This window comes from Prionailurus viverrinus, chromosome C2, assembly GCF_022837055.1.
Source record: "Prionailurus viverrinus isolate Anna chromosome C2, UM_Priviv_1.0, whole genome shotgun sequence".
NCBI classification, from domain to species: domain Eukaryota; kingdom Metazoa; phylum Chordata; class Mammalia; order Carnivora; family Felidae; genus Prionailurus; species Prionailurus viverrinus.
The window spans coordinates 50,937,915-50,962,596 of record NC_062569.1 but is presented as its reverse complement, the minus strand read 5'-3'; the positions used below and the strand labels follow the sequence as shown (position 1 = coordinate 50,962,596).

Below are 24,682 nucleotides of genomic sequence, written 5' to 3'. Positions count from 1 at the left end.
CCAGAACAGGAAGAAGTGAAGAGGCCAGGAAAGAATAATGAGAAGTAACAGTTACAAGAAGCAACATAAAAACCAAAAGAATATGATATCATGGAAGTAAAAGAAGAGTATTTTGAATAGAACAAGTCAAATACTGTGTCAATGCTGGCTAGCAAGTCCAGAAAAATTATGAACTAGCATAATCTTTTAGATTTAGTAACATAGAAGTAACTGGTTCCTGAATTAGAACATATTCTTTGAAATGGTGCCAGGTGAAGCCAGGTTATGGTAAGCCAAGGTGTGTGTGGAAATACGAAAATGGAGACAATAAGTTCAGATAATTTATTCAATAAGACTAGCATTAAAAGGAAGAAGGGGCTAAGGCAGTTGCTGGAAGAAGCCTCAGACTGAGTGAAGTTTTCCTTTGTTTGGAGAGTCCTAAGGAATGCTGTTGGAAAGGAAGGAGTTTGTAGAAAAAGAGAAAGTAAAAAGTACTCTAGAAAGAGGAAATAATAGGTAGTATCGGGTTCCCGGCAGCTAGGGTACCAGTGTGTGGTAGCTGGAGTCATCCACAGTAGGGGTTTTCCAGGCTGATATAAGGATAATGGGACAATGGACTTTAACTTATTGTCAGAGGAACAGCTGACACCACAGACTATGGAAGCTAAGCTGAATAGGAAAAATGGGATAACATAAAGAGACAGAGAAGGTAGAGATAGCAATAGACCTCAGACCTCAATGAAACTGACGACGTTGGAAGGTGAAGACACTATAAACAAAGAATGGATGTCCAAATTAGTCATTTCAGACGTGGAGTCACTCTGGCTAATAAAAGCATTTTCAATTTTCATCACATTTTCAGTTTACTTTTTAAAAAGGCATGTAATACATGAAGATTCCTTGTTGAGTTCTTCACATTGTTTCCAGGGACAGCTTTCCTAATAGATCTACCAACTCAACCAACCCATTTCTTGCTAATACTGGATGGCTTTCTATACAGTGGGTTTCTTTAGTACAACAAGGCAAGACTCAAGAACTGGTGTGCCCTGTGCCTTCAAAACAAGTCTCCAATGACAGTATCTTCATCCTATCGTTTGCCATATCTATATTTTTTTGGTTTCTTCAACTAATCCAAATGGTAATACAGAAAAGACAAAGTAGTTAATCTGCTGTGTGACACTATTATTTAATCTTTTTATTTGTTTATCCATCCTCAAAATGGATATAATAGGAGTTGTTGATCATACCTCACTCAATGAGTTAATTCATTGTTCACTAATTTCAAACTGTTCCTCTTTAGAAAAATGTAAAATAAAGGATCTTGGAAGAAATCCAATTGCACACTTTTTGGAAGATACATTAATTCAAATCTGTAACAAATAAAAACCAGCCTATTCCTAAGCTAAAATAACATGATCTGACTTGTGTGTTCAGGCCTGGTGGTAACTGAAGCAGTAGGAGTTGGGTAGAGAGATGAAGAGCTAAAGAAAGCTAACAGAAAGGTAAACTGGGACTGCATTCTTTAGAAAAGTTTTGCTGCCTCCTTAGTGAACAGGAGCATTAGTAAGGCAGCCACCTGTCACTACCAGGACTGGCTTCAAGTTACACAGATGGTGTAGGTTCTCACTAGGGTCTAACTGCCCTCCTAGTTATTTCCTGTGGTCTTCTTATAGATTTCTTCCAGTGCTAAGTCAGCCTTGCTTAAATAAAGTAATTAATTAAATAAATAAAAACCACTTCTCCAATCCCTACTCTACTCTTTTTCCTACAAAAAGACTATGTAAGATCCCTGAAACTCAGGTAAAAGGATTTGCAGGAAAGCTACACTCAACTGCTGACCCTCAGGGTTTACTTATTTTGTTTCTTAGTTTTTGTACAACACCTTCCTCTCTTTTTTTCTGGCAAGTTGTTAATTTTATTATGTCTTTTTATAACACCTCACTATGCATTTGGAAATAAAAGAGTATAATAAATAAAAGTAACAATTAAGTTCTAAAGTCATGGTTTCTACAAAATCTCAAAGTTGGGCTAGGCATTTTAAGTCACCATTTAAAAAGGAATTAATTGTTTTAGTATAGCTGAGATTGAGATATTTCCTGACGTAAGAACTTCCCTTATAATATTAGGTAACGTTCAGATATCCAAGGTAGGTGGGAATGAGATGATATCTACGGAGGAATAACTATATGCTATGAACCTGAGTTATAAAAAAAAAAAAACAAGGAAAGGAAAAAAAGGAAGATGAGAGGAGTGAGACATAACTGAATTCCTGCCAGGCACAGAGTAAAGTGTACATCATTCCTATGAAGTAGCTGGTTCTTTGACCATTTTCTAGATGAAGAAACCAAAGTAAGAAAAGATTACAAGGCAAGGTCATGGGGCTAGGAAATAGCAGAGCCTTTACTGTTTACACCATCTAATACATGGTTTCTCTTCATTCATTCTTATAACTCCCACTAGGCTTTAGTCCAATAAAAATTGAATTTTATAATGATAAATAACTAATTTAAGCAAGGGAAATTCAAGGGGAAAAAATAAATAGAAAGAATACTGAATGTCTAGAACCAAAATTCTACACTGCTGATTAAAAAGCTTGGGGAAAAAGAGACCTCCTTTAAAAAAACAAAGCAGAAAAATGTACCTTATTTTGGTAACTACATTGTTATAATGATAACACAATGGTACACAGAAGAGCTTTCAAAGTTATAGTGGTTATAAAAGATATACATGTATACATAGGTCTAGCAACATTGTTGAATAAATATCAATCTCCATAACCTTGCCAGATCTAGTAACAAGAAACCCATGTAGGCATTATTTATACCAATAGTAAAAACACCTGTCAACTTCTATTTACTGTTTGCACATGTCCACAGAGAGAAGGAATAAAGGAAAACAGTACACTGCATACCCAAGGATTTTGGTCGGGAACACAATCTAGTAGTGGTGAACAATGAAAAGACAACAAAAGGATTAGCTGGTCTTAGAACTAAATGATGTGAATAAAATTTGTTTAGGTTTCTGAAAGTTTAAGTAATGCATAGTACAAATATTAATATAATAAATTCATATCTATATACCTAGACAAAAAATGATATGAACTTCTAAGTTTAAATTATTTGTTAATGACACTGTGTCTATTTAAGAGCCATTTTTCAGTGCCTGAAAAAGAATAAATATCCAATGGAATTCAACCTGATTTTTCCTGCCTTCCCCATGTTCATATACCCAACCACCCTCCCATCAATACTAGCTCTTATCTCACTGCAGATAATCTCACTCTGCCCCCAAGGGACAAATCAGGATCTTAGAAGAGAAATGAAGGTTTGAAAAGTCCCAGAGATTTGAAGTGATTCCCTAGGAAGTGCCCTACCCCATGAGAACTATAGTTGTGCATCAGTACTTGATACTGATCAGTACTTCTATAAAATCTTAATTATTCAAAATCAGTTGTCACACACATTTTTAATGTATGTCTCTTAACACTACTTCCACAAACCCCAGAGAATACTGCAAAAGTAGAAAAAGCAGAGCCTCAACAAGACATGTACAGAAGACAAGATCTTTTTAAAAAGGGAATTCTGGATATATTTCTTTCCTTGAGATACTATTTTTCTCCCACCCAAGGAACTAAAGTAAACATGCACACATTACTTTCTGGAGGAAGATGCAACGGTACAGTGAGGCAGGCCCTGCTAGTGTCTTCTTCCTTACAACAGAACTTGATATTTCAACAAGCAATGAGCCAACTCCCTGCAGTCAGTTGCCAGAACCCCTGCAGTTATAGGGAAGCTTTTGATCTTCTAATATAGGCATTTCCCCTTAGTGCTTTACCCCTCATATTCCTGCCTAGAAATGAACATGATGTCTGGCAATGTAGAAGCCATCTTGAGATCACAAGAAGACCAGCATGAGGCTCTCTACTCACTGAGAAAGAGTGAGAGATGGAAAGGGGCTAGCTCCCTGGTGACATTGCTGAGCTGCCTATACCCCTTATTCTTGATTCAAGAAACAAATTAAAGCCACTTGCTGCAGAATGCATTCCTAACTGATATAACTAGTCTATGTGGAAGGTAGATTTGGCAGGGGAAGATAATTCACAAAATCTGCCTCGTTTGCCCCATCACGCTCCACTCTAGCCAGGTACACCTATTTCCTCCCATTCTCCCATTTATAAACTCGGAGATACTCTCTGTATTAGTTTTTTTAATTTTTTTTTTAATTTTTTTTTTCAACGTTTATTTATTTTTTTGGGGACAGAGAGAGACAGAGCATGAACGGGGGAGGGGCAGAGAGAGAGGGAGACACAGAATCGGAAACAGGCTCCAGGCTCTGAGCCATCAGCCCAGAGCCTGACGCGGGGCTCGAACTCCCGGACCGCGAGATCGTGACCTGGCTGAAGTCGGACGCTTAACCGACTGCGCCACCCAGGCGCCCCATTTTTTTAAATTTTTTTAATGTTTATTCTTGAGAGAGAGAGAGAGAAAGAGACAGAGCATGAGTGGGGGAGGGGCAGAGAGAGAGGGAGACACAGAATCTGAAGCAGGCTCCAGGCTCTGAGCTGTCAGCACAGAGCCCGACGCCAGGCTCAAACTCACAAACTGTGAGATCAGGACCTGAGCCAAACTGGCACGCTTAACCGACTGAGCTACCCAGGTGCCCCAATTTTGATCCCAAACTGTGAGCTCAGTCTGGCTCTCTGAACCCTTGGTACCTACTACCTGTGCCCATTTCTCTGGCTGACTGCTTTAGGCTTTTACTTATATGGCTCACCTGACTGGTGAGAACAGCCAACTATGCTCAATAGAACTCTTAAGTCTGGTTCCTCATACACAGGCCTATTGTATAGCTGCTTAAATCTTCATGCCAGAGTCTTAACCTAGCATGAGCAGAAGAGAAGTCAAAGAAGAAATGTTTAGCAGACACATAGAAAACACATTTATAAAACTACTGACTTTTGTGAACTAGCTATTGACTAGCTATTTTGTGACTATTTATTGACTAGCTACTTTGTGACTAGTGTGACAATTTAATCCATGACTTAAAAAAAGTTTTTAGTTATTCAAAGCAATATTTAATTTGGCTAAAATATCAATCCAAGATCACAACCAAGATCACAACCTGTTGCTCTCAGGTCCTCCCTCTTATAATTAAAAAACCCTGATCATAACACACACAAGTATAAGAAGACTCTGAAAGGTGGAAAGAAGGCAGATGGGCTAGAAATCTCAGAACTTGAGAAATACCAAGGCAATGAGATCGCTGAGTTTCCTTATTATATCCATATATCCCAGACAGGGTGCTGAAATCTCCAACCCAGAATCACCAACAATCACAAACCAAAAAAGAAAAAGAAAAAAAAACCTCGAAGAAAAATCTGATCTACTTAACTGATGAGGAATAGGGTCACTAAACAACAAAAACATTCTTGGCAATATCCACCCTCTCAAACTAGACATCAACTGTACAACTGTACCTCCCTAGCCCAGAATTTCAGTAGGCCTGGGATCAAGTAGAAACTTGATCTTTCACACCACGCCATCCCTACCCCCATAGAGGCAGGTAGTGTATTCCAATTCACCTGACAGGTGCAGTGTCAATGGGATGATCTGGGAGTTGATCTTCCATTTCCCTCTTGCAGAAGCTAAGATATGCTCTAACTCCCCCACCAGGGCAGTAACAGCAGGGCCAGGGGAAAGCTGAGCCTCCACTCCCACCCTGCACCAAGTCTGAACAAAGTGTAAGTCCGTAGTAGTGACCACTTCACTTCCCTTCTACTCCTGGTGTCAGTGAGGACTAGTGGGAAACTAAACCTCCATATCAAGCAACAGCAAAGAGATCGAAAGAAGCAGTTAAAAACACTACTAGCAGCACTCCTGCTCTTGCTCCCCATCCAGATTCCATGTCACGGGGTCCCAATTAGGAGCCTCCAGCCCCACTCAACACCAATGAGGTAGAATAAGGTAGTATGAGACCAACTAGTCAACACTCCGCTTCCTTTCCTCTGATGCCAGTGGGACCAGGTTGCTGAGCCTCCCTCCCAGCTGCCATCAACAAGGCAGAATCAAGTGATGGGAACCAGGGCTGGGTGGCACTCTACTTCTCCCATCCCTTGGTGTCAGTGGGGCACAAAGTGGAGCCAAGCTTCTGCCTCCTGCTGCAACGAAGCAGTGTGTGTCAGCCCTCTGATTCACACTCTCTGGTGACAGTGACTTCAGCAGCAGGGAGCTAACGTTATAACCCAAGCAGAGATACAAGGCAGTGCAAGTTGGTGACCCACTTTAGCCAGAAAAGTGTGAAGGGGACCAAAGAGGGTAGGTGAAGTTCCACTCTACCAGACTGATACAGTATGAGTCAAAACCCATTTTTACTGGAGTGGTGTCAGTGAACTCAGCAGGAAGCTGAACAAATATGCCCATCTGGCTTGCATGCTATACCTCAACAGGGGGAGTGCCTGCTTAAAAAAAAAAAAAGATGAAATAGGATCCAGAGCCTCACAGTATAACCTCAAAAATAACCAGGACTCGATGGAAAATCACTTATCATGCCAGAAGCAGGAAAATCATAACATTAACAAGAAAAGATAAACAATAGACCCAACACTGAGATAAATCAATTGTTGGAATTATCTGACAAGGATTATAAAGCAGCCAGAATAAAAATTATTTTAAAAGCAATTTAAAATTCTATTGAAATAAAAAATAAAGAATCTCAACAAATAAATAGAAGTTACAAAAAAATAACCAAATAGAAATTACAGAAGTGAAAAAATATAATAACTGAAAGAAAAAACTCACTAGATGGGCAGAAGACAGAATCAATAAACTTTAGGATAGATCAACAGTATTCACCCAATCTGAACAGAGAGAAAATGGGGGGAAAATAACTAACAAAGTCTCAGAGACATGTAAGACAATAGCAAAAGAGCTAACATTCATGATTAGAATCTAAGGAGAAGAAAGTCAGAAAGTAGGGCTAAATAATATTCAAAGAAATAATGGCTGAAAACTTTCTAAATATGGCAAGACATATAAAACTATAGATTCAACAAGATGTAGGGAAGATCTTATTCTACCCAAATAGAATAAACTCAAAGAAGTCCATGTAAGACATATCATAATTAGACCACAGACTATAAGTCATGTGTCTACACTGCAATAACTAGAGCATCCACTAAGAAACCCATGCAGAGCAGTATACATATATCACTATAAACATATCAGGATATAATCCTTAAAATGTTCAAGAAACCAACAGAAAGGTAAGAAAAGAGAAACAAAGAAAAGAGAACCAGAGGAAACAAACTGAACACAAATAATAAAATGGCATACCAATAATTACCTTAAGTGTAAATAGTCTAAATACATGAATTAAAAGAGGTTGGCAGAGTGGATTAAAAAAAAAAACTACATGGTTCAACAATATGCTGTCTACAAAACTCACTTAAAATATAACATAGGTAGATTAAGAGCAAAAGAATAGAAACAATATACCATGTAAATCATTTAAAAAAAACAGTAGTGTCTATATTATCAGATAAAGTAGACTTCCCAGCAAATAAAATTACTATAGAGAAATAAGGACATCACATAATGATAAATGGATCAATCCACCAGGAAGACATAACAGTCCTAAAGGTGTACATGTCAAACAACAGAACCACAAAATATGTGAAGCCAAAATTATAGAACTCAAAGAATAACAGACAAATCTACAACTAGAATTGGGGACTTTCAGAATTACACTTCCAGGAAACAGACAGAATTAGACAGAAAATCAGCAAGGAAATGAAAGAACTCAACAAAACTACTAACCATCAGATTTTAATTGCCATATATAAAAAAATTCCACCCAACAATAGAAGTATACACATTTCTTTTTCAAGCACCCACGTAACAGTCATCAAGGCAGAGCTTATACTAGGCCATAAAATCAATTTCAACAAATTTTTAGAAGTTGAAATTATACAAAATATATTCTCTGAGCGCAATGGAATCAAGCTAGAAATCAATAACAAAGATGACAAGAAAATCTACAAACACTTGGAAACCAAACAGCAAACTTCTAAACAATGCCTATGTCACATAATGCATGCATTATGTCAGGGGCGCCTGGGTGGCTCAGTTGGTTGAACGTCCAACTTCAGCTCAGGTCATGATCTCACATTCCGTGAGTTTGAGCCCTGTGTTGGGCTCTGTGCTGACAGCTCAGAGCCTGGAGCCCGCTTCAGATTCTGTGTCTCCCCCTCTCTCTGCCCCTCCCCTGCTCATGTTCTGTCTCTCTCTGTCTCAAAAATAAATAAAAACATTTAAAAAATTTTTTTAAATAAAAAAATAATAAACAATGCATATGTCAAAGAAGAAGTCTCAAAAGAAATTTTTAAAATTATACATACACACAAGCCCACACATAGAGAACTGAAATGAAGATGAAAGTACAGCATATCAGAATACGTGAAACGCAACTAAAGTAGTGAAGAGAGTTAAATTTATGAGTAAAACATTAAGTGCTTCCATTAGAAAAGAGATAAGTGCTTCCACCAAAAAAGGGAGTTTTCAAATAAATAATCTAAGACTTGCTACTTTGTATACCTGAAACTAACATTATACTGTATGTTAACTAACTGGAATGTAAATAAAAATTTTTTTAAAAATCTAAGCTCCTACCTCAAGAAATTAGAAAAAGAATGGTAAAATAAACCCAAAGCAAGCAAAAGAAAAAAAATACCAAAGATAAAAGAAGAAATCAATTAAATTGAAAACAGGAAAATAATAGAGAAAATCAATGAAACGAAAACCTGACTCTTTAAAAACATCAACAAAATTTATAAATCTACAAGAAAAATTAAAAGAATAAAAAGAGACAAAGATCAACAACATCAGGAATGAAAGAGGGCATATCACTGCAGATCCTGTAGTCATCAAAAGGATAGTTGGGGAGCCTGGGTGGCGCAGTCGGTTAAGCGTCCGACTTCAGCCAGGTCACGATCTCGCCGTCTGAGAGTTCGAGCCCCGCGTCAGGCTCTGGGCTGATGGCTCAGAGCCTGGAGCCTGTTTCCGATTCTGTGTCTCCCTCTCTCTCTGCCCCTCCCCCGTTCATGCTCTGTCTCTCTCTGTCCCAAAAATAAATAAACTTTGAAAAAAAAAAATTAAATAAATAAATAAATAAATAAAAAGGATAGTAAGATATGACTATAAACAACACTCTAAAAAATTTGACAACTTGGGATAGAATTGCTTGAAAACCATGAACTACCAAAACTCAACCAAGATGAAATAAATAATCTGAGTACTCTTATAACCATTAAAGACATGGATCTGTGATTTAAAAGCTATCAGCAAGGGGCAATCCAGTGGCTCAGTCAGTTAAGCGTCTGACTTCAGCTCAGGCCATGATCTCATGGTTCATGGGTTCAAGCCCCATGTCAGGCTCTGTGCTGACAGCTCAGAGTCTGGAGCCTGTTCCAGAGTCTTTGTCTCCCTCTCTCTCTGCCCTTCCTCCTGACAAAAAATGAATAAACATTTTAAAAAATGCAACCAACGACAAAAAAGTCTCCAGGTTCAGATGGTTTCACTGGAGAATTCTACCAGACATTTAAAGATGAATTAATCAATCTCTTTCAGAAGATTCCATCAACATAATACTAACACCAGACAAAAACATCATAAAAAAATGAAACTGCACACCATTATCTCTCAATAATTTAGACACAAAAACCCTCAACAAAATATTAGCAAATCAGATCCAGTATATGTATACAATACACCATGACCAAGTGGAATTTATTCTAGGGATACAAGTCTGGTTCAATATTTTTAAATTAATCGATATATTTCACCATATCCACAGGATTAAGGGGAGCAATTATATGATTATATCAAAGGACAAAGAAAAACCATTTAACAAGATCCATCATTTATTCATGATAAAAACTCAGCCAACTATGAAGAGAAGTGGACTTCTTCAACTTGATAGAACATCTACAAAAAACCTATAGCTGACATCACACTAATGCAGTGAAAGAGTGAATGTTTTCCCCCTAAGACTGGGAACAAGGCAAGGATGTACACTCTCACAGTATTTAATCAACATATTACTGGAAGTTCTAGTCACTGTAGCAAAGCAAAAAAAAAAAAAAAAAAAAAAAAAAGCTATAAATAGCAAAGAAAAAGAAAACTATCCATATTTGCAGACACCATTGTCTTCATTTCTATATGCTAACAATGCATTTGTATATACTAAAAACAAGCATGTGGAAACCAAAATTAAAAACACAATACCATTTACAAACACTCCAAAGAAAATAAAATACTTGAGTATAAATTAACAAAACATGTACAAGCTCTGTATGCTGATAATTACAAAATGCTGATGAAAGAAATCAAATAAGATCTAAATAAATGGAAAGGTATATTGTGTTCATGGATTCGAAGACTCAACATAGTAAAGATGTCAATTTTCCCCAAACTGATACACAGGTTAATGTAATTGCTATCAAAATCCGAGCAAGATGTTTTGTAGACACAAACCAATTCTTAATTTTATATGGCAAGGTAAAGAAACTAAACTAAAACAATCTTTAAAAGGAAGAATAAGGGGCGCCTGGGTGGCGCAGTCGGTTAAGCGTCCGACTTCAGCCAGGTCACGATCTCGCGGTCTGGGAGATGGAGCCCCACGTCGGGCTCTGGGCTGATGGCTCAGAGCCTGGAGCCTGCTTCCGATTCCGTGTCTCCCTCTCTCTCTGCCCCTCCCCCGTTCATGCTCTGTCTCTCTCTGTCCCAAAAATAAATAAACGTTGAAAAAAAAATTAAAAATAAAAAGAAGAATAAAATAGGAGGAATCACTCTACCTTTAACATAAAGGTCTACCAATTTACTACAGTAATCGAAACTGTGTGGGACTGGTGGAAAAACAGACACATAGATAAATGGAACAGAATACAGAACCCCCAAATAAACCAATACAAATGTGCTCAACTGATTTTTGACAAATGTGCAGAAGCAATTCTATGAAGGGGAGGTAGTCTTTTAAATAAATGGTGCTGGAGCAGTTGAACATTTACAGGCAAGAAATGAACTTTGACCTAAGTCGTATGCCTTATTTAAAAAATTAAGACAAACTGAAATATGTCTTAAGTACAAAACATAAAAACTTCTAGAAAAATGACAGTGGAAAATCTTCAGGATCTATGGCTAGGCAAAGAGTTCTTAGACTTAGCAAAAGTATGATCTATAGAAAGATAAACCAATAAATTAAATCTCATCAAATGTAAAAAAAAAAAGTTTTGGTCTGCAAGAGACCTTGTGAAGAGGACTGGGAGATAATATTTACAAATCAAAAAGGGCTTAGTGTTGAGAGTATATAAAAAAAATTCTAAAAACTCAACAGTAAAAAAAGTCAATATTTCAATTAGAAAATGGGCAAAAGATATGAGTAGACATTTCACAGCAGAGAATATACAGAAAACAAATGAGCACACTGTTAAGGGCTGAATATGTGCCTTCAAACTCCAAATGTTGAAGCCCTAACCCCCAATGTGACTGTATTTGAAGACAGGGCCTTTCAGGAGGTAATCAAGGTTAAAACACATTATGAGGGTGAGGCCCTCATCCCACAGCACTGGTATCCACAAAAGAAAATGAGGAGACTTGGAGATCTCTCTCTCTTCAAACATACAAACATGTCAGGAATCAAGCACCTTGAACTTGGACGTCTAGCCTCCAAAACTGTGAGAAAATAAATTTCTGTTGTCTAAGCCATTCAGTCTGTAGTATTTTGTTATGGCAGCCCCAGTAAACTAATACACACATGAAAAGAGGTTTAACATCATGAGTCATTAGGATGCAAAGTAAAATCATGATGAGGTACCACTACACACCTATCAGAACAGCTAAATTAAAAAATAGTCAACAACATCAAATGCTGGTGAGGATGTGGAAAAACTGGATGACTCATATATTCCTGGTGAAAATGCAAAAGGCTATAACCACATTGCAACACTATTTGGAAGTTTCTTATAAAATCAAACATGCAGTTACCCAAAAATCCAGCAACTGCACTCCGAACATTTGTAGAAGTGAAACAAAACTCATGTTCAAACACAACCTGTATATAAACATTCATAGCAGCTTCCTTTGCAATAGGGAAAGCTGAAAACAACCAACATGCCCTTCTGTGAATGATTAATGTAAATGATTAAACAAAATATGGTACATCAATACAATGAATATAATGTAATACTATTCAGTAATAAAAAAGAATGAACTATTAATACACACTACTTGAATGCATCTCCAAAGAATTATGCTGGATGAGAAGCCTATCCCAAAAAGACTAATATTCTATGATTCCATCTATATGACATTCTTGAAAGGACAAAATTATAGAAATGGTGGTTGCCAGGGGTCATGATTGGAGGAGGGAGAGGGTAACTGTGGCTATAAAGAGCAACATGAGTAATCCTGTGGTAATGAAACTGTTCTGCATCTTGACTATATCAATGTCAATATCCTCACTATGATATTATACTACAGTTTTACAAGCTGTTACCAACAGGGGAAACTGGGTAAATAGTACACAGGATCTCCATTATTTCTTACACTGCATGTGTCTATAATTACCTCAAAATTAAAGTTTAATGTAAAAATTCCATTCAATTCTAAATGCAAATATTTCTGACCAATAATCTGCCATTATGGTTCTTGAATTCTCTGAAGTAAACACCCAGCTGTGATCAGTGTACTACTCTGTTATGACTTTTATAAAAGGTAAAATTTTCTATATGTCATTCTGACCAGCTGGTGAGCATCATAAGCTTAAACTAAGAGTTTCAATAAGTTTATATCAATAGAACACTCTAGTAGCTATAATAATGATATATTTATCTATACAGTATCAATCTACCTGCAAACATAGAATTTCCTTGTGGCTACTCAAATGAAGTCCTTTCCAGAGGAACTCTGGAGTAGACCTCCCAAGGAGCCCAAAAAGATACTTCTGCCACAATGTCAAGTTGGCAGCTCAATACTAGTCTATGACAGACACCAAAGGAATTGATATAGAAGTAGTAACACTAACCTATTATAACGAGAAAGTCAAGGTTAGAAAATGTTATTTGAGGGTGCCTGGGTGGTTTAGTCGGTTAAGCATCCGACTTTGGCTCAGGTCATGATCTCACAGTCTGTGGATGTGAGCCCTGCGTTGGGCTCTACGCTGACAGCTCAGAGCCTGGAGCCTACTTCCCTCTCTCTCTGCCCCTCCCCCGCTCGTGCTCTGTCTGTCTGCCTGTCTCTCTCAAAAAATAAACATTAAAAAATTTTTAATAAAAAAATAAAGATGGGGCGCCTGGGTGGCACAGTGGGTTAAGCGTCCGACTTCAGCCAGGTCACGATCTCGCGGTCCGTGAGTTCGAGCCCCGCGTCGGGCTCTGGGCTGATAGCTCGGAGCCTGGAGCCTGTTTCCGATTCTGTGTCTCCCTCTCTCTCTGCCCCTCCCCCGTTCATGCTCTGTCTCTCTCTGTCCCAAAAATAAATAAACATTGAAAAAAAAATAAAAATAAAAATAAAGAAAGAAAATGTTATTTGAAATCCATTCTTTCTTTAAGTTTTAGGCACTCATATTTTTCTGTTTATTTCCTTTGTCCACCATGTTCTATTCTTTCTCTTGGGCTATCTATACTTTGATTCAGGTTTCATGAGGCTTAGTGAGTACAGTTATAAACACTTATAGCACATGAAAAAAATAAAAATGTTTAAAGTATTAAGTCATTCTTTTAAATGTCAGCATAAGACTTCTGGTTTCCAATCAGATGTGTAAGGAGCTTTAGAAGTCACTATGCTATCCTAACAATAGGTTAAAAAGATGAACAAAGTGAAAAATGAACAACTCTTGCTAGATCTGTTAGAGAAGTAAGGTCACAGGGCAAACCACTGCCCCCTAAATTAGAGACAGATAAGGTGGATACAGAGAATCAGAACTTCTCAGAGCAGAAACCCACAAGAGAAACCTTCATGGGAACCAATGCATGGAAAGAAAAACCTGAATTGTAATAGGCAAATGACTGGAAGCTCACTGTGGACATCAATCTGAGAGATAAAAACTATAGGGGGAGAGGGAAACCACACTTTTGTGAGTTTTATATCCAGGAGCCTTACCAGGTCTTCACAGTAAAGATTAGAGAAAAATCCACTTGTGCTTCTGACAAGGAGAGGGGAAACATATTTCAAATATGATGAAATGTACCAGAGCTTTCTATTCTGTTTAAGAGGCCTGCTCTCAAGAAAAACTATCTTATCAGAGTTTAAACTACTGGGGTTTTATCAGGGCCCAATTGACCTGGCAAAGGGAAATACCCAACTTCAGCCCACCCCAGCCATCCTGTCCTACCTAGGGTGGGAGTGGGGAGGGGTAAGAGGCTGGCAACGGAGAAACATCTGTGAAGTTCACAGTCTAGAGGCACAGGCTCACTGCAAGACTGGGACCCAATCCCAGGACTACTGAATACCTCTCCTACACTCCCACCCACCACATTACACTGCATTACTAAAGACCCATTAACTGCAATTCCTTTCACCTAGAACATCATGTTCTCCTTCCAAAAAATTGGAAGGCACACTAAAAGGCAAAAAACAAAAACAAAAACAAAAACCCAGTTTGAAATGACTAAGCAAACATCAGAACCAGAGGCAGATATGGCAGGAATGTCAGAATTATCAGACTAGGAATTTGCGATTAGTATGAAAAGAGCTTTAATGGAAAAAGTAGACAATATTCAAAAATACATGGGTAAGTAAGTAGAGATATGAAACTTCTAATAAAGAATCAAAAATAAATTCTAGAGATCAAAAACACTATAACAAGATGAAGAATGCCTTTAATGGGTTTATTAGTAGACAAGACATCATTGAGGAAAGAATTCTCTGAGCTTGAGGATATGACAATAGAATTGAAAAGCTGCTAAAACTGAAAAGCAAAGGGAAAAAATGAAAAAAAAGAGAGAGAGAGGGAGAGACTCTAAGAACTTTGGGACAACTATAAAGGGTGCAACATATGTATAACAAGAATACCAAAAGAAGAAAGAAAAGAAATAGTATTTGAAACGATTGAGAATTTCCTCTAAATTAATGTCAGACACCAAACCACAGATCCAGAAACCTCAGAGAATACCAAACAAGATGAATACCACCCTGCCCTGCAAAAAAACCCACAGTTAGGTATACCATCTTTAAACTACAGAAAATCATGACTAAAGAAACACATCATGCAAATCCTGATGGTGAATATTTACGTACACTTACTTAAAGTGAAAAGAATGACAGCAATGGTACAAGAAATAGGAGGAAAGAATCAGGAATATTTTGTTATTATAAGGTACTTACACTACCCAGGAAGCAGCACAGTGTTATTTGAAAGTAGACTTGGGTTAGCTATAAATATATAATGCAAATTATACAGCAACAACTAAAAAAAAAAAAAAAAAGTAAAAAACAAGTAGAACTGATATTCTAAGAAAGAGAAAATGTAATTATTTAAAACGCTCAAATACACAAAAGGCAGAAAAAGTGTGAAAGACAAACATAAGAATAAAAATAAGAACAAGGGCAACAAATAGAAAACAGTAATAAAAATGGTGACAGTGATCCAACTACATCAATCTTTACAGTAAAACTTTGATTTGTGAGCATAATTTGTTCTGAAAACATGCTTGTAATCCAAAGCACCCAAATATCAAAGGGAATTTCAAGAACTATTGGCTCAGTTGTGATCATGTGACATTAGGAATCACGTACTACTCATATTTCAAGACATCGTTCATTTATCAAGTTCAAATTTATTAGAAATGCTTGCTTGTCTTGTGGACCAGTCACAGAACAAGTGACTCACAATCCAAGGTTTTACTGTACTTTGAATGTTAATGATTGAAATCATTAACAGAGTGTATGAAAAAATGAGACCCAAGTATATGTTGTCTGGAATAAACCCATTTTAAATATAAAGACACATGTAGATTAAAAATAAAGCAGTGGAGAAAGATATATCATGCTAACACTAATCAAAAGAAGTGAGAATGTCTGTATTCATTTCATACAGAGAAGACTTTAGAGCAACGACAGTTATCAGAGTTGAAAAGGGGTATTATGTAATGATAAAGGAGCCAATACTCCAAGAAGACATAATAATCCTTAACAACAGAGCCTAACAACAGAGCATCAAAATATGTGAGGCAAAAGCTTATAGAATTACAAGGAGAAATAAATAAATCCACTAGCATGGTTGAAGACTTTGATACAAAAATGGACAGATACAGCAGGTGGAAAATCAGTAAGGTCATAGTTGAACTCAACAGTATCATTAATCAATTGATATAATTGACATCTATGGACTACTTCACCCAAGAATAGCAGAACATACATTTTTCTCAAGCTCACATGGAACATTCACCAAGTTAGGCCACATTCAGGGCCATAAAATACACCCTAACAATTTTAAAAAATTAAAATCATACAATGTCTGATTCCATGAGGAAATTAAACTACAAATGAAACAGAAGAGCTGAGAAATCCCCAAATACTGGGAAATAAAAAAAACACTTCTGAATAACATATGGGTCAAAGAAGAAGTCACAAGAGAAGTTTAAAAATACTTTGAACTAAATGAAAATGAAAATACAACTTATTGAAATGTATAGTATGCAAATCTATATGATCACCTATGTAGAAAATACATAACAAAATACATAACATACAAAAGTCAATAAATTTCCTATACACTATAACTACATGGAATTTGAAATTAAAAACAGATTACCATTTACATTAGCAACCCCCCCAAAAAATTAAATACGTAGGTATAACCGTGAAAAACTCTTAACAAAATATGTATAAGATCTATATAAGAAAATGAAATGTAGATGAAAGAAAACAAAGAACAATTAAATAAATTGAGAGTTACTCCGTGTGTGGATAGGAAGGCTCAATATTGTCAAGATACCAATTCTTCCCAACTTGATGTATAGATTTAATTCAGTATCAATCAAAATCCCACAAGTTATTTTGTGGATATGAACACACAGATTCTGAAGTTTATATGGAGAGACAAAAGACCCAGAATAGCCGACTCAATATTGAAGGAGAAAAACAAATTTGGAGGACTGACACTACCTGGCTTCAAGACTTACTACAAAACTACAATAATCAAGATAATGTAGTACCAGTTAAAAAAAAACAAAAACTGGGGCGCCTGGGTGGCGCAGTCGGTTAAGCGTCCGACTTCAGCCAGGTCACGATCTCGCCGTCCGTGAGTTCAAGCCCCGCGTCAGGCTCTGGGCTGATGGCTCAGAGCCTGGAGCCTGTTTCCGATTCTGTGTCTCCCTCTCTCTCTGCCCCTCCCCCGTTCATGCTCTGTCTCTCTCTGTCCCAAAAATAAATAAACGTTGAAAAAAAAAATTAAAAAAAAAATAAAACAAAAACAAAAACAAAAACAAAACAAAACAGACAAAGATACTAATGGAACAGAATACAGAGTCCAGAAATAGATCCACATGAGGGCTCCTGGGTGGCTCAGTCGGTTGAGCCTCCCGCTTCAGCTCAGGTCATGATCTCGCGGTTTCAGGAGTTTGAGCCCTTCATCAAGCTCTGTGCTAACAGTGCGGAGCCTGCTTGGGATTCTCACTCTGTTCCTCCCCCACTCACACTGCCTCTCTCTCAAAATAAATAAATAAACTTTAAGAAAAAAAGAAATAGATCCACATAAATGCTACAGTCAACTGCTCTTCAACAAAGGAGCAAAGGCAATACAATTGAGCAAAGATGATCTATTTAACATATCACGCTGGGAGCAACTATAAGACATCCAAGTGCAAAAAAAAAAAAAAAAAAAGTAAAGAAAAAAGAAAAAAAAAGAATATAAGTACAGAGTTTACAATCTTCACAAAAATTAACTCAAATGTATCATGGATATAAATATAAAATGCAAAAGTATAAAATTCCTAGAAAATAACAGGAGAAAAATTAGGTATGTGCAAAAGACACATCCAATAAAGGACTATTATCCAAAATATACAAAGAATTCTTAAATCTCAACAATAAGAAAATAATCTGATTTTAAAATAGGCAAAACATCTGAATAAACACTTCAGCAAAGATATACAGATACCAAGCATATGAAAAGATGTTCAACATCATATGTCATCAGGGAAATGAAAATTAAAACAACAAGATACCAATACACACTTATAAGAATGGCCAAAATCCAAAATACCAACAACACCAAATTCTGGTGAGTATGTGGTAACAGGAACTCTCACTCATTCATTGTTGCCAGGAATGCAAAATGATAGAGCCACTTTGGAAGACAACTTGGAGGTTTCTTACGAAATTATCCATACTCTTACTGTATGATCCAGCAATCACACTTGGACATTTATCTAAAGGAGGTGAAAATGTATCTGCATACAAAAACCTGCACATGAATACTTATGGCAGCTTTATTCATAACTACCAAAACGTGGAAACAATCAAGGTGCTCTTCAGTAGATGAATGGATAAACTGTGGAACATCCAGGCAATGGAATATTATTCAATGCTAAAAAGAAGTAAGCTATCAAGCCATGAAAAGACATGCAAGAAACTCAAATGCATATTACTGAGTAAAAGAACTTGAAAAAGCTACATATTATGTGATTCCAACTATACAACATGCTGGATAAAACAAAACTATGAAGACAACAAATGGATCAGTGGTTGCCAGTCTTTAAAAGGGACGAAAAGATGAATAGGCATAGCACATAGGATTTTTATCCTCAAGAATGAGATTAGTGTACCTATAAAAGAAACCTGGAAGAGCTCCCTTGCTTCTTCCACCATGTGAGGACATAGCAAAAACACCAAACCAGGAAAGAGTAGGAGGGAGGAACCCTTCCAAATATGCCAGCACCATGGGACTTCCCAGCCTGCAAAACTGTCAGAAACAAATAAATAATGTTTATAACCACCCAGTCTATGGTACTTTGTTATAGCAGCCCAAATGGACTAAGACACCCACTGATAAGCAATAGATCAATAGCATAAAACAGAGAGTCCAGAAATAGACTAGCATAGAAATTACTAGGTGGCATTTCAAATCAAAAGAGAAAGAATGAAAATTTGATGAATGATATTGAGACAAGCCATACATTTCAAAAAGAATAAATATGAAATTATAAATCCACCAGACAAAATTAATTCCAAATAGATTAAAAAGTTAACTAAAACAGTAGTACTATAAAAGTTTTAGACATATGTTGTGTTTTCAACCTGCCTGAATCTAGGTTAGTGTTAGCCAGAGTGAGTTTCTGTTGTTTGCAATCAAAAGAACTTGACACAGAACCTGGACCAGAATTTGGCATGAAATGTTAAAAAAATAAAAAATCAACACAGAAAAACACAATAAACAAAAAGATAGGCAAACATGAGGAAATATTAGCCACATATATAAACCAAAAATAATGTCCATATTTTATTAAAAACTCCTATAAATAAACAAAAATAAACAAATAACCCAATAGACATTTTGACAACAGATATGAACAAGTACTTAGTAGAGGAAAACACAGAAATGTCTAATAAACATGAAAAAATGTTCGACCTCATTAGCAACAAAGAAACACAAATTAAACAACAATGAAAACTCAAGAAAAAAGTAAATATTTGAAAAAAATTGAAAAACTAACATGAACATGTAGGAAAATGGTCTTATAAACTATTGGTCAAATTAACACTATCTTCTCAAAGGACAATTTGGTATACATTTATCAGAATTTTATTTTTTTTTAATGTTTATTTATTTATTTTGAAGGGGGGACAGGGCAGAGAGAGGTAAAGAATCCCAAGCAGGCTCCACACTGTCAGCACAAAGCCCAACACTAGGCTCAATCTCATGAACCGGGAGACCATGATCCGAGACTAAATCAAGAGTCGGATACATAGCTGACTGACTGAGCTACTCAGGCACCCCATTTATCAGAATTTTAAGCTGGCATTTCCTCTCTTTCAGCAATTTCACTTCTAGGAATTTATCCCATGAAAAACACATGTACACAAGAATATAAATATAAATACTATCTGTAAAAAAAATACTACCTGTAATAAGAAGTATTGGAAATAATCTAAATGTTGAAAAGAAAAATAAGTAAATTACGGCATATTCTTAAGAAGGAAAGTGTAACAGTTAAAAACAAGATTGATCTATACACACTAACACGGAACAATTTCCAATGTATGTAATTAAGTGGCTCATATATGATATATTAGATATTTTAAAGAAATATATCTATAATAAAAGAAAAGGCACAATAAAGGATCTAGAAAGATATACACCAAACCATTAAAAGCGGTTTTCTCTCCAGTAAGAAGAAAGTAATCAGAATAAAAAGGGAATTCTTTGCCTTTACTTCTGTTTACTTCTTTTATTTTGTGTGTTCATATGACTTATATAATGCAATATTCTATTAAAGAAAGTAAAATGTGAATACCCCAAACAAAAGAATCTCTGCTCTGACAGGCAAAACCCTCCAAATCTAAAATTTTAAGCTGAATACTTCAAGCTTCTTATTTTTCTACTCGAACATTATGAAATACTTTATTATTCAAATTTGAAATTAAAGACACTGTAACAAAATTTTCTTAGTAAAGGTCTAAGAAATATCAGGTTCAACTGAGATTTAATGTAATTATAAAAGCTTATAACAAAATGTAATAGAAGCACTTAATTCTAGGAGATTTAACAAAGTTCCTACTTTTACAAAGACATGATATTCACTAAATTCATTCATTCAAAGTTTACTAACATCAACTGTCGATATTTTAAATGGAGAAATATTCACTTATAGGAAAAAGGAAAGGCCATAAAATACCAGCAAAAACCCTTCTATAGAAGTGTCTGTATAAACATACTGAAGTGTCTTTAGGCAGACTAAATTGCTGATTAGATTCAGCAGCAATTAGGAACCCAATCTTTAATTTTATTCCAATTTCAGTGACTCAGAATCATGTACCAATTTTAATGTTTTGGCATCCTTTCAAAACATGAAAACCTTATGCTATAAATCTAAATATTCAAGGCCATTTAAAAACAAATGTTAAGTCACAAAACAACCAAAATTCACCTGATTTTGATAGACAAATCTTTCTAATGATAAATTAAGATATATATCTGGGGAAAAATATAACTTGACCCATCCCAACTATGACTACTGAATGAACTAGTTTCTAATTATTCAAATAGTAAATATTATGCCTCAAAAGAAATGCTCAAACTATAATAATTAGGTTTAACAGTTAGTAATAATTAATGAACAAACATAGGTGTATTAAAGTGTAAGTTATACCTGATATAGAGAAATTCCAGAAAAACATTCAAAGTCTATTTATTTCCTGTACTTTCCTTTCAAACTAAATAAATGACAGAAAAGAATAATATACCTTTCTGTTTTGGATTCATTGTCAATTTTGTACTGTTCAAAATCTTGACTAAGAGACCGTAGCTTTTCTTGAAGTCTCTTTTCACGATCTACACTTCCTTGATAAAATTTCATCTCTTTTTCCATCGCTTTCATTTTTTCTTCCATAGCTTTAAACTCGTGAAGAATTAGATAGCTGACTCCACAGTACTTACAAACTTTTTCTTCAGGGGACATCTAGAAAATAGACATATATACATACATACATTGAAATGATATTTTTAAATTTCTGGCAAAGTTCCACTGAGGATGTTATTGCAACCACGCTGGTCAAATGAAGTAAATGCACACTGGACTATGCCATGGAGTAATAATTATGATGTTGCTGACATCTGGATAAAATTTTAAAAACTGGCATGACATTGACTCTGACACAGAATCTTGGAATTAAAAAAGGGTCTTTCAGAGTGATTGCTTCTCCATAGTATCTCTAAGAAAGATTTACTCTTGAAATATTTTCCATAAAATAAAACAAAAAATGATGAAAACATCTTTATAATTCTTGTTTTAAGATGAGTTTTCCATGAAGTGGAGAGAAATCGCTGGCCTTTCACTGCCAGCTGCACTGTGATCCTGGAGATGCCTCTTGGCTTTTTCAGATCTTATTTTTCCTCATTTATAAAATTATGGCATTGGACCAAATGAACTCTTAAGTTCCTGTTCAGTTTTAATATTTTATGATTTTTACAGAATTTACAACAGAATTCTCTCATATAACCATAAATAGCAAAAACATTTTAAACCCAATCTCTTCTAACTCTGTTCTTTTCCCTTCAGGTAGGTACGGTTATACCCATTTTATAGATAAGGAAATGGAAACCACTGAAGTTAAACAACCAGTTGGTATATGGAGACATTGGGATTAAACCCAGGTCTATCTAAAACCTACCCCCTGTAACCATTTGTGTCATATTTTTCTGCTATGGGTGTGTCAGCTTAACCCTCTTACTTCTTAAATAAATAAGAAGTTCATATATCTCTGGCCAGCATAAGGGCAGTGAAAAATGGAATTCCAGCAAAGTGAAGAGAGAGGTAATTCTTTTTTCTGTCTCAAGTATATAAATATTCCTCAAGTAGACTCTACTCGTCCTGCTATTCACAAAGGCTAAGAGATGGCTTCATTAAATATTTGCCCCAGGGCGCTAAAATGAAAGCAACACTTGTATTCGAGGGGTACTTACTCTTAATGAAAACTCCCTTAAGACTGTAGAAACTGCTCCCACAACTAAGAGTGACACACTTCACCCACCTGTCAATGCCATTACACAAGAGTCAGTTGAAACAAATAACAAATCTTTACATAGTATCATTTTGTTCATCTAAAGTTCAATAACAAAAATTTCAAATTAAAAACTGCAATACTGTGGGATACAGGTGAATGACCACATCAACCATCTAACTGCCAGAGATACCAAATTTACAGATTTGTAAAACAACAAGTTTGAAACAAATCATAAAAGTAACTTGGCGCAAGCTCTGGACGGGTTCATACAATCTATTCTAACCTGGATAAAAAGTTATCCAGATTCTATTTCAACCTCCCAAATAATGGGAAACTAGTTTGTAAAGCAGCCTGTTCTATCCTCTGACAGCTTCTCATGCTGACCCCAAATCTGCCTCCCTGGTAAGTGCACTGGCCCTAAATCTCCCAGTAACCATGTGGAACAACCCTAGACCTCGTTCTAATATTTAAAGACAGCTATCAGGAGCACTCCATATCTTCTCTTCTCCAGGTCAAGACTTCCAATTCCTTCAGCTGTTTCCCATATGACATGGTTTTGAATTTCTTCCTTATTCTGAATAATTTTCTCTGAACCTGTTCCAGTGTTCTATACATGTTTCAAAGTTTGGTCCCCAGAATTTAATACTCCAGCATGGTTGGTCTCACTAAAACAGAGTAAGAGAGGGCTCAAACTTCCCTCATTCTAGTATCTCATAGGTAATATCATTGGTAGTATCTTCTAATGCAACCTTCGTTCACAACAGTCTTTTCTATTTTTTATATGTTGATATTATATATTACTTGCTTTTGTGTTAAATAAAGCCCCTATTAAAAAAAATGCTTCAGTGTGAAACCATCTTTCATTATATTAAATATACCAATCTATTCCTTCTCACCTATGTTTGCTTTTTTAGAGAATTCACCTTCTACAGTCCTGGCTGCTCTGGTAATGTGACTAAATCTCCCTCCACCCATCAACCGTAGCCATGACTGGGGGATGAGGACTGGATATCAGACCTAGAAGAACGAAGCCCTAGGCTGGGATGAGCCAACCAGACTTGTAAGTGTTGAAGACCCTGGTATTTGGGACACCTTTAGGGCAGCCTGAATGGAGGCGGATCTTCCACACAGAGTTAGCCACATTACTGGAATGAGAGAGAAGGGTGAGCAGACATACACAGACAAGATGAGACAAAGATAATCTGGATCCAAAGTAAGAGAGGAAAAAAGGAACCAACGACCTTCAAATTCCTCACTTCAGTTACTCGTGCAACCTAGCTTCCCTACCTGTCCTTTGGGATCCATGCCCAATCTTCCTGCACTATTCTCTTTCCTCCTTATGCTACCTATTTCTTGCAACCAATAACCCCCATTCTATTGTGTATCTGGTTTTTCACATTGAAGTGCAGAAAATTAAATTATAATTATAATGTAAGTAAATTAATAACATATATATCTGTACATACATATCTTAGACACATATATCTTTTTCTTTTTTTTTAAGTTTTATTTTTATTTTGAGAGAGAGAGAGAGTGGGGATGGGGCAGAGAGAGAGGGAGATACAGAATCCAAAGCAGGCTCCAGGCTGTGAGCTGTCAGTAGAGCCCAAAGTGGGCTCGAACCTATGAACCACAATCTCATGACCTGAGCTGAAGTCGGAAACTTGACCAAATGAGCCACCCAGGTGCCTCTGACACACATGTATCTTAAAGATATGTATGTGTTAGACTCCCTTTATGTATTGACTTGGTGTGCAGGAAATTCTAAGCTTTGTGTCTCTTTGAAAATTGATCCTTATAAGCTGTTTTATCCATCTAATTCATTGATTTAAAGTGTTGAATATGACAAAACTGAGGAAAGAACTCCATAGCATGTCATATCTACTTGGTTGATACTGATCTATTACTCAGCACATTTGAAGAGTTGAAGGTACAACTTTTCAACTGATTATTAATCTATCCAATTATTTTTATAATCAGCCTAT

The 24,682-nt window shown here is 36.2% G+C and overlaps 1 protein-coding gene across 9 annotated transcripts in view; it reads right to left on the bottom strand.

The window, feature by feature from the left end:
- Window positions 1-24,682, bottom strand: part of LEKR1 (leucine, glutamate and lysine rich 1) — a 222,762-nt gene that overhangs the window by 183,521 nt on the left and 14,559 nt on the right. For 8 of the 9 annotated variants that reach the window (XR_007155716.1, XR_007155720.1, XR_007155718.1 and 5 more), the window contains exon 3: window positions 21,438-21,652. Coding sequence is in view for 2 of the 9 variants with exons in the window: in XM_047875645.1 (XP_047731601.1) it covers window positions 21,438-21,652 (215 nt within the window). In the remaining 7 variants the exon portion in view is untranslated. Of the gene's footprint in view, window positions 1-21,437; window positions 21,653-22,656; window positions 22,725-24,682 lie in introns of all 9 variants that reach the window. The other variant, XR_007155717.1, reaches the window with a different exon arrangement.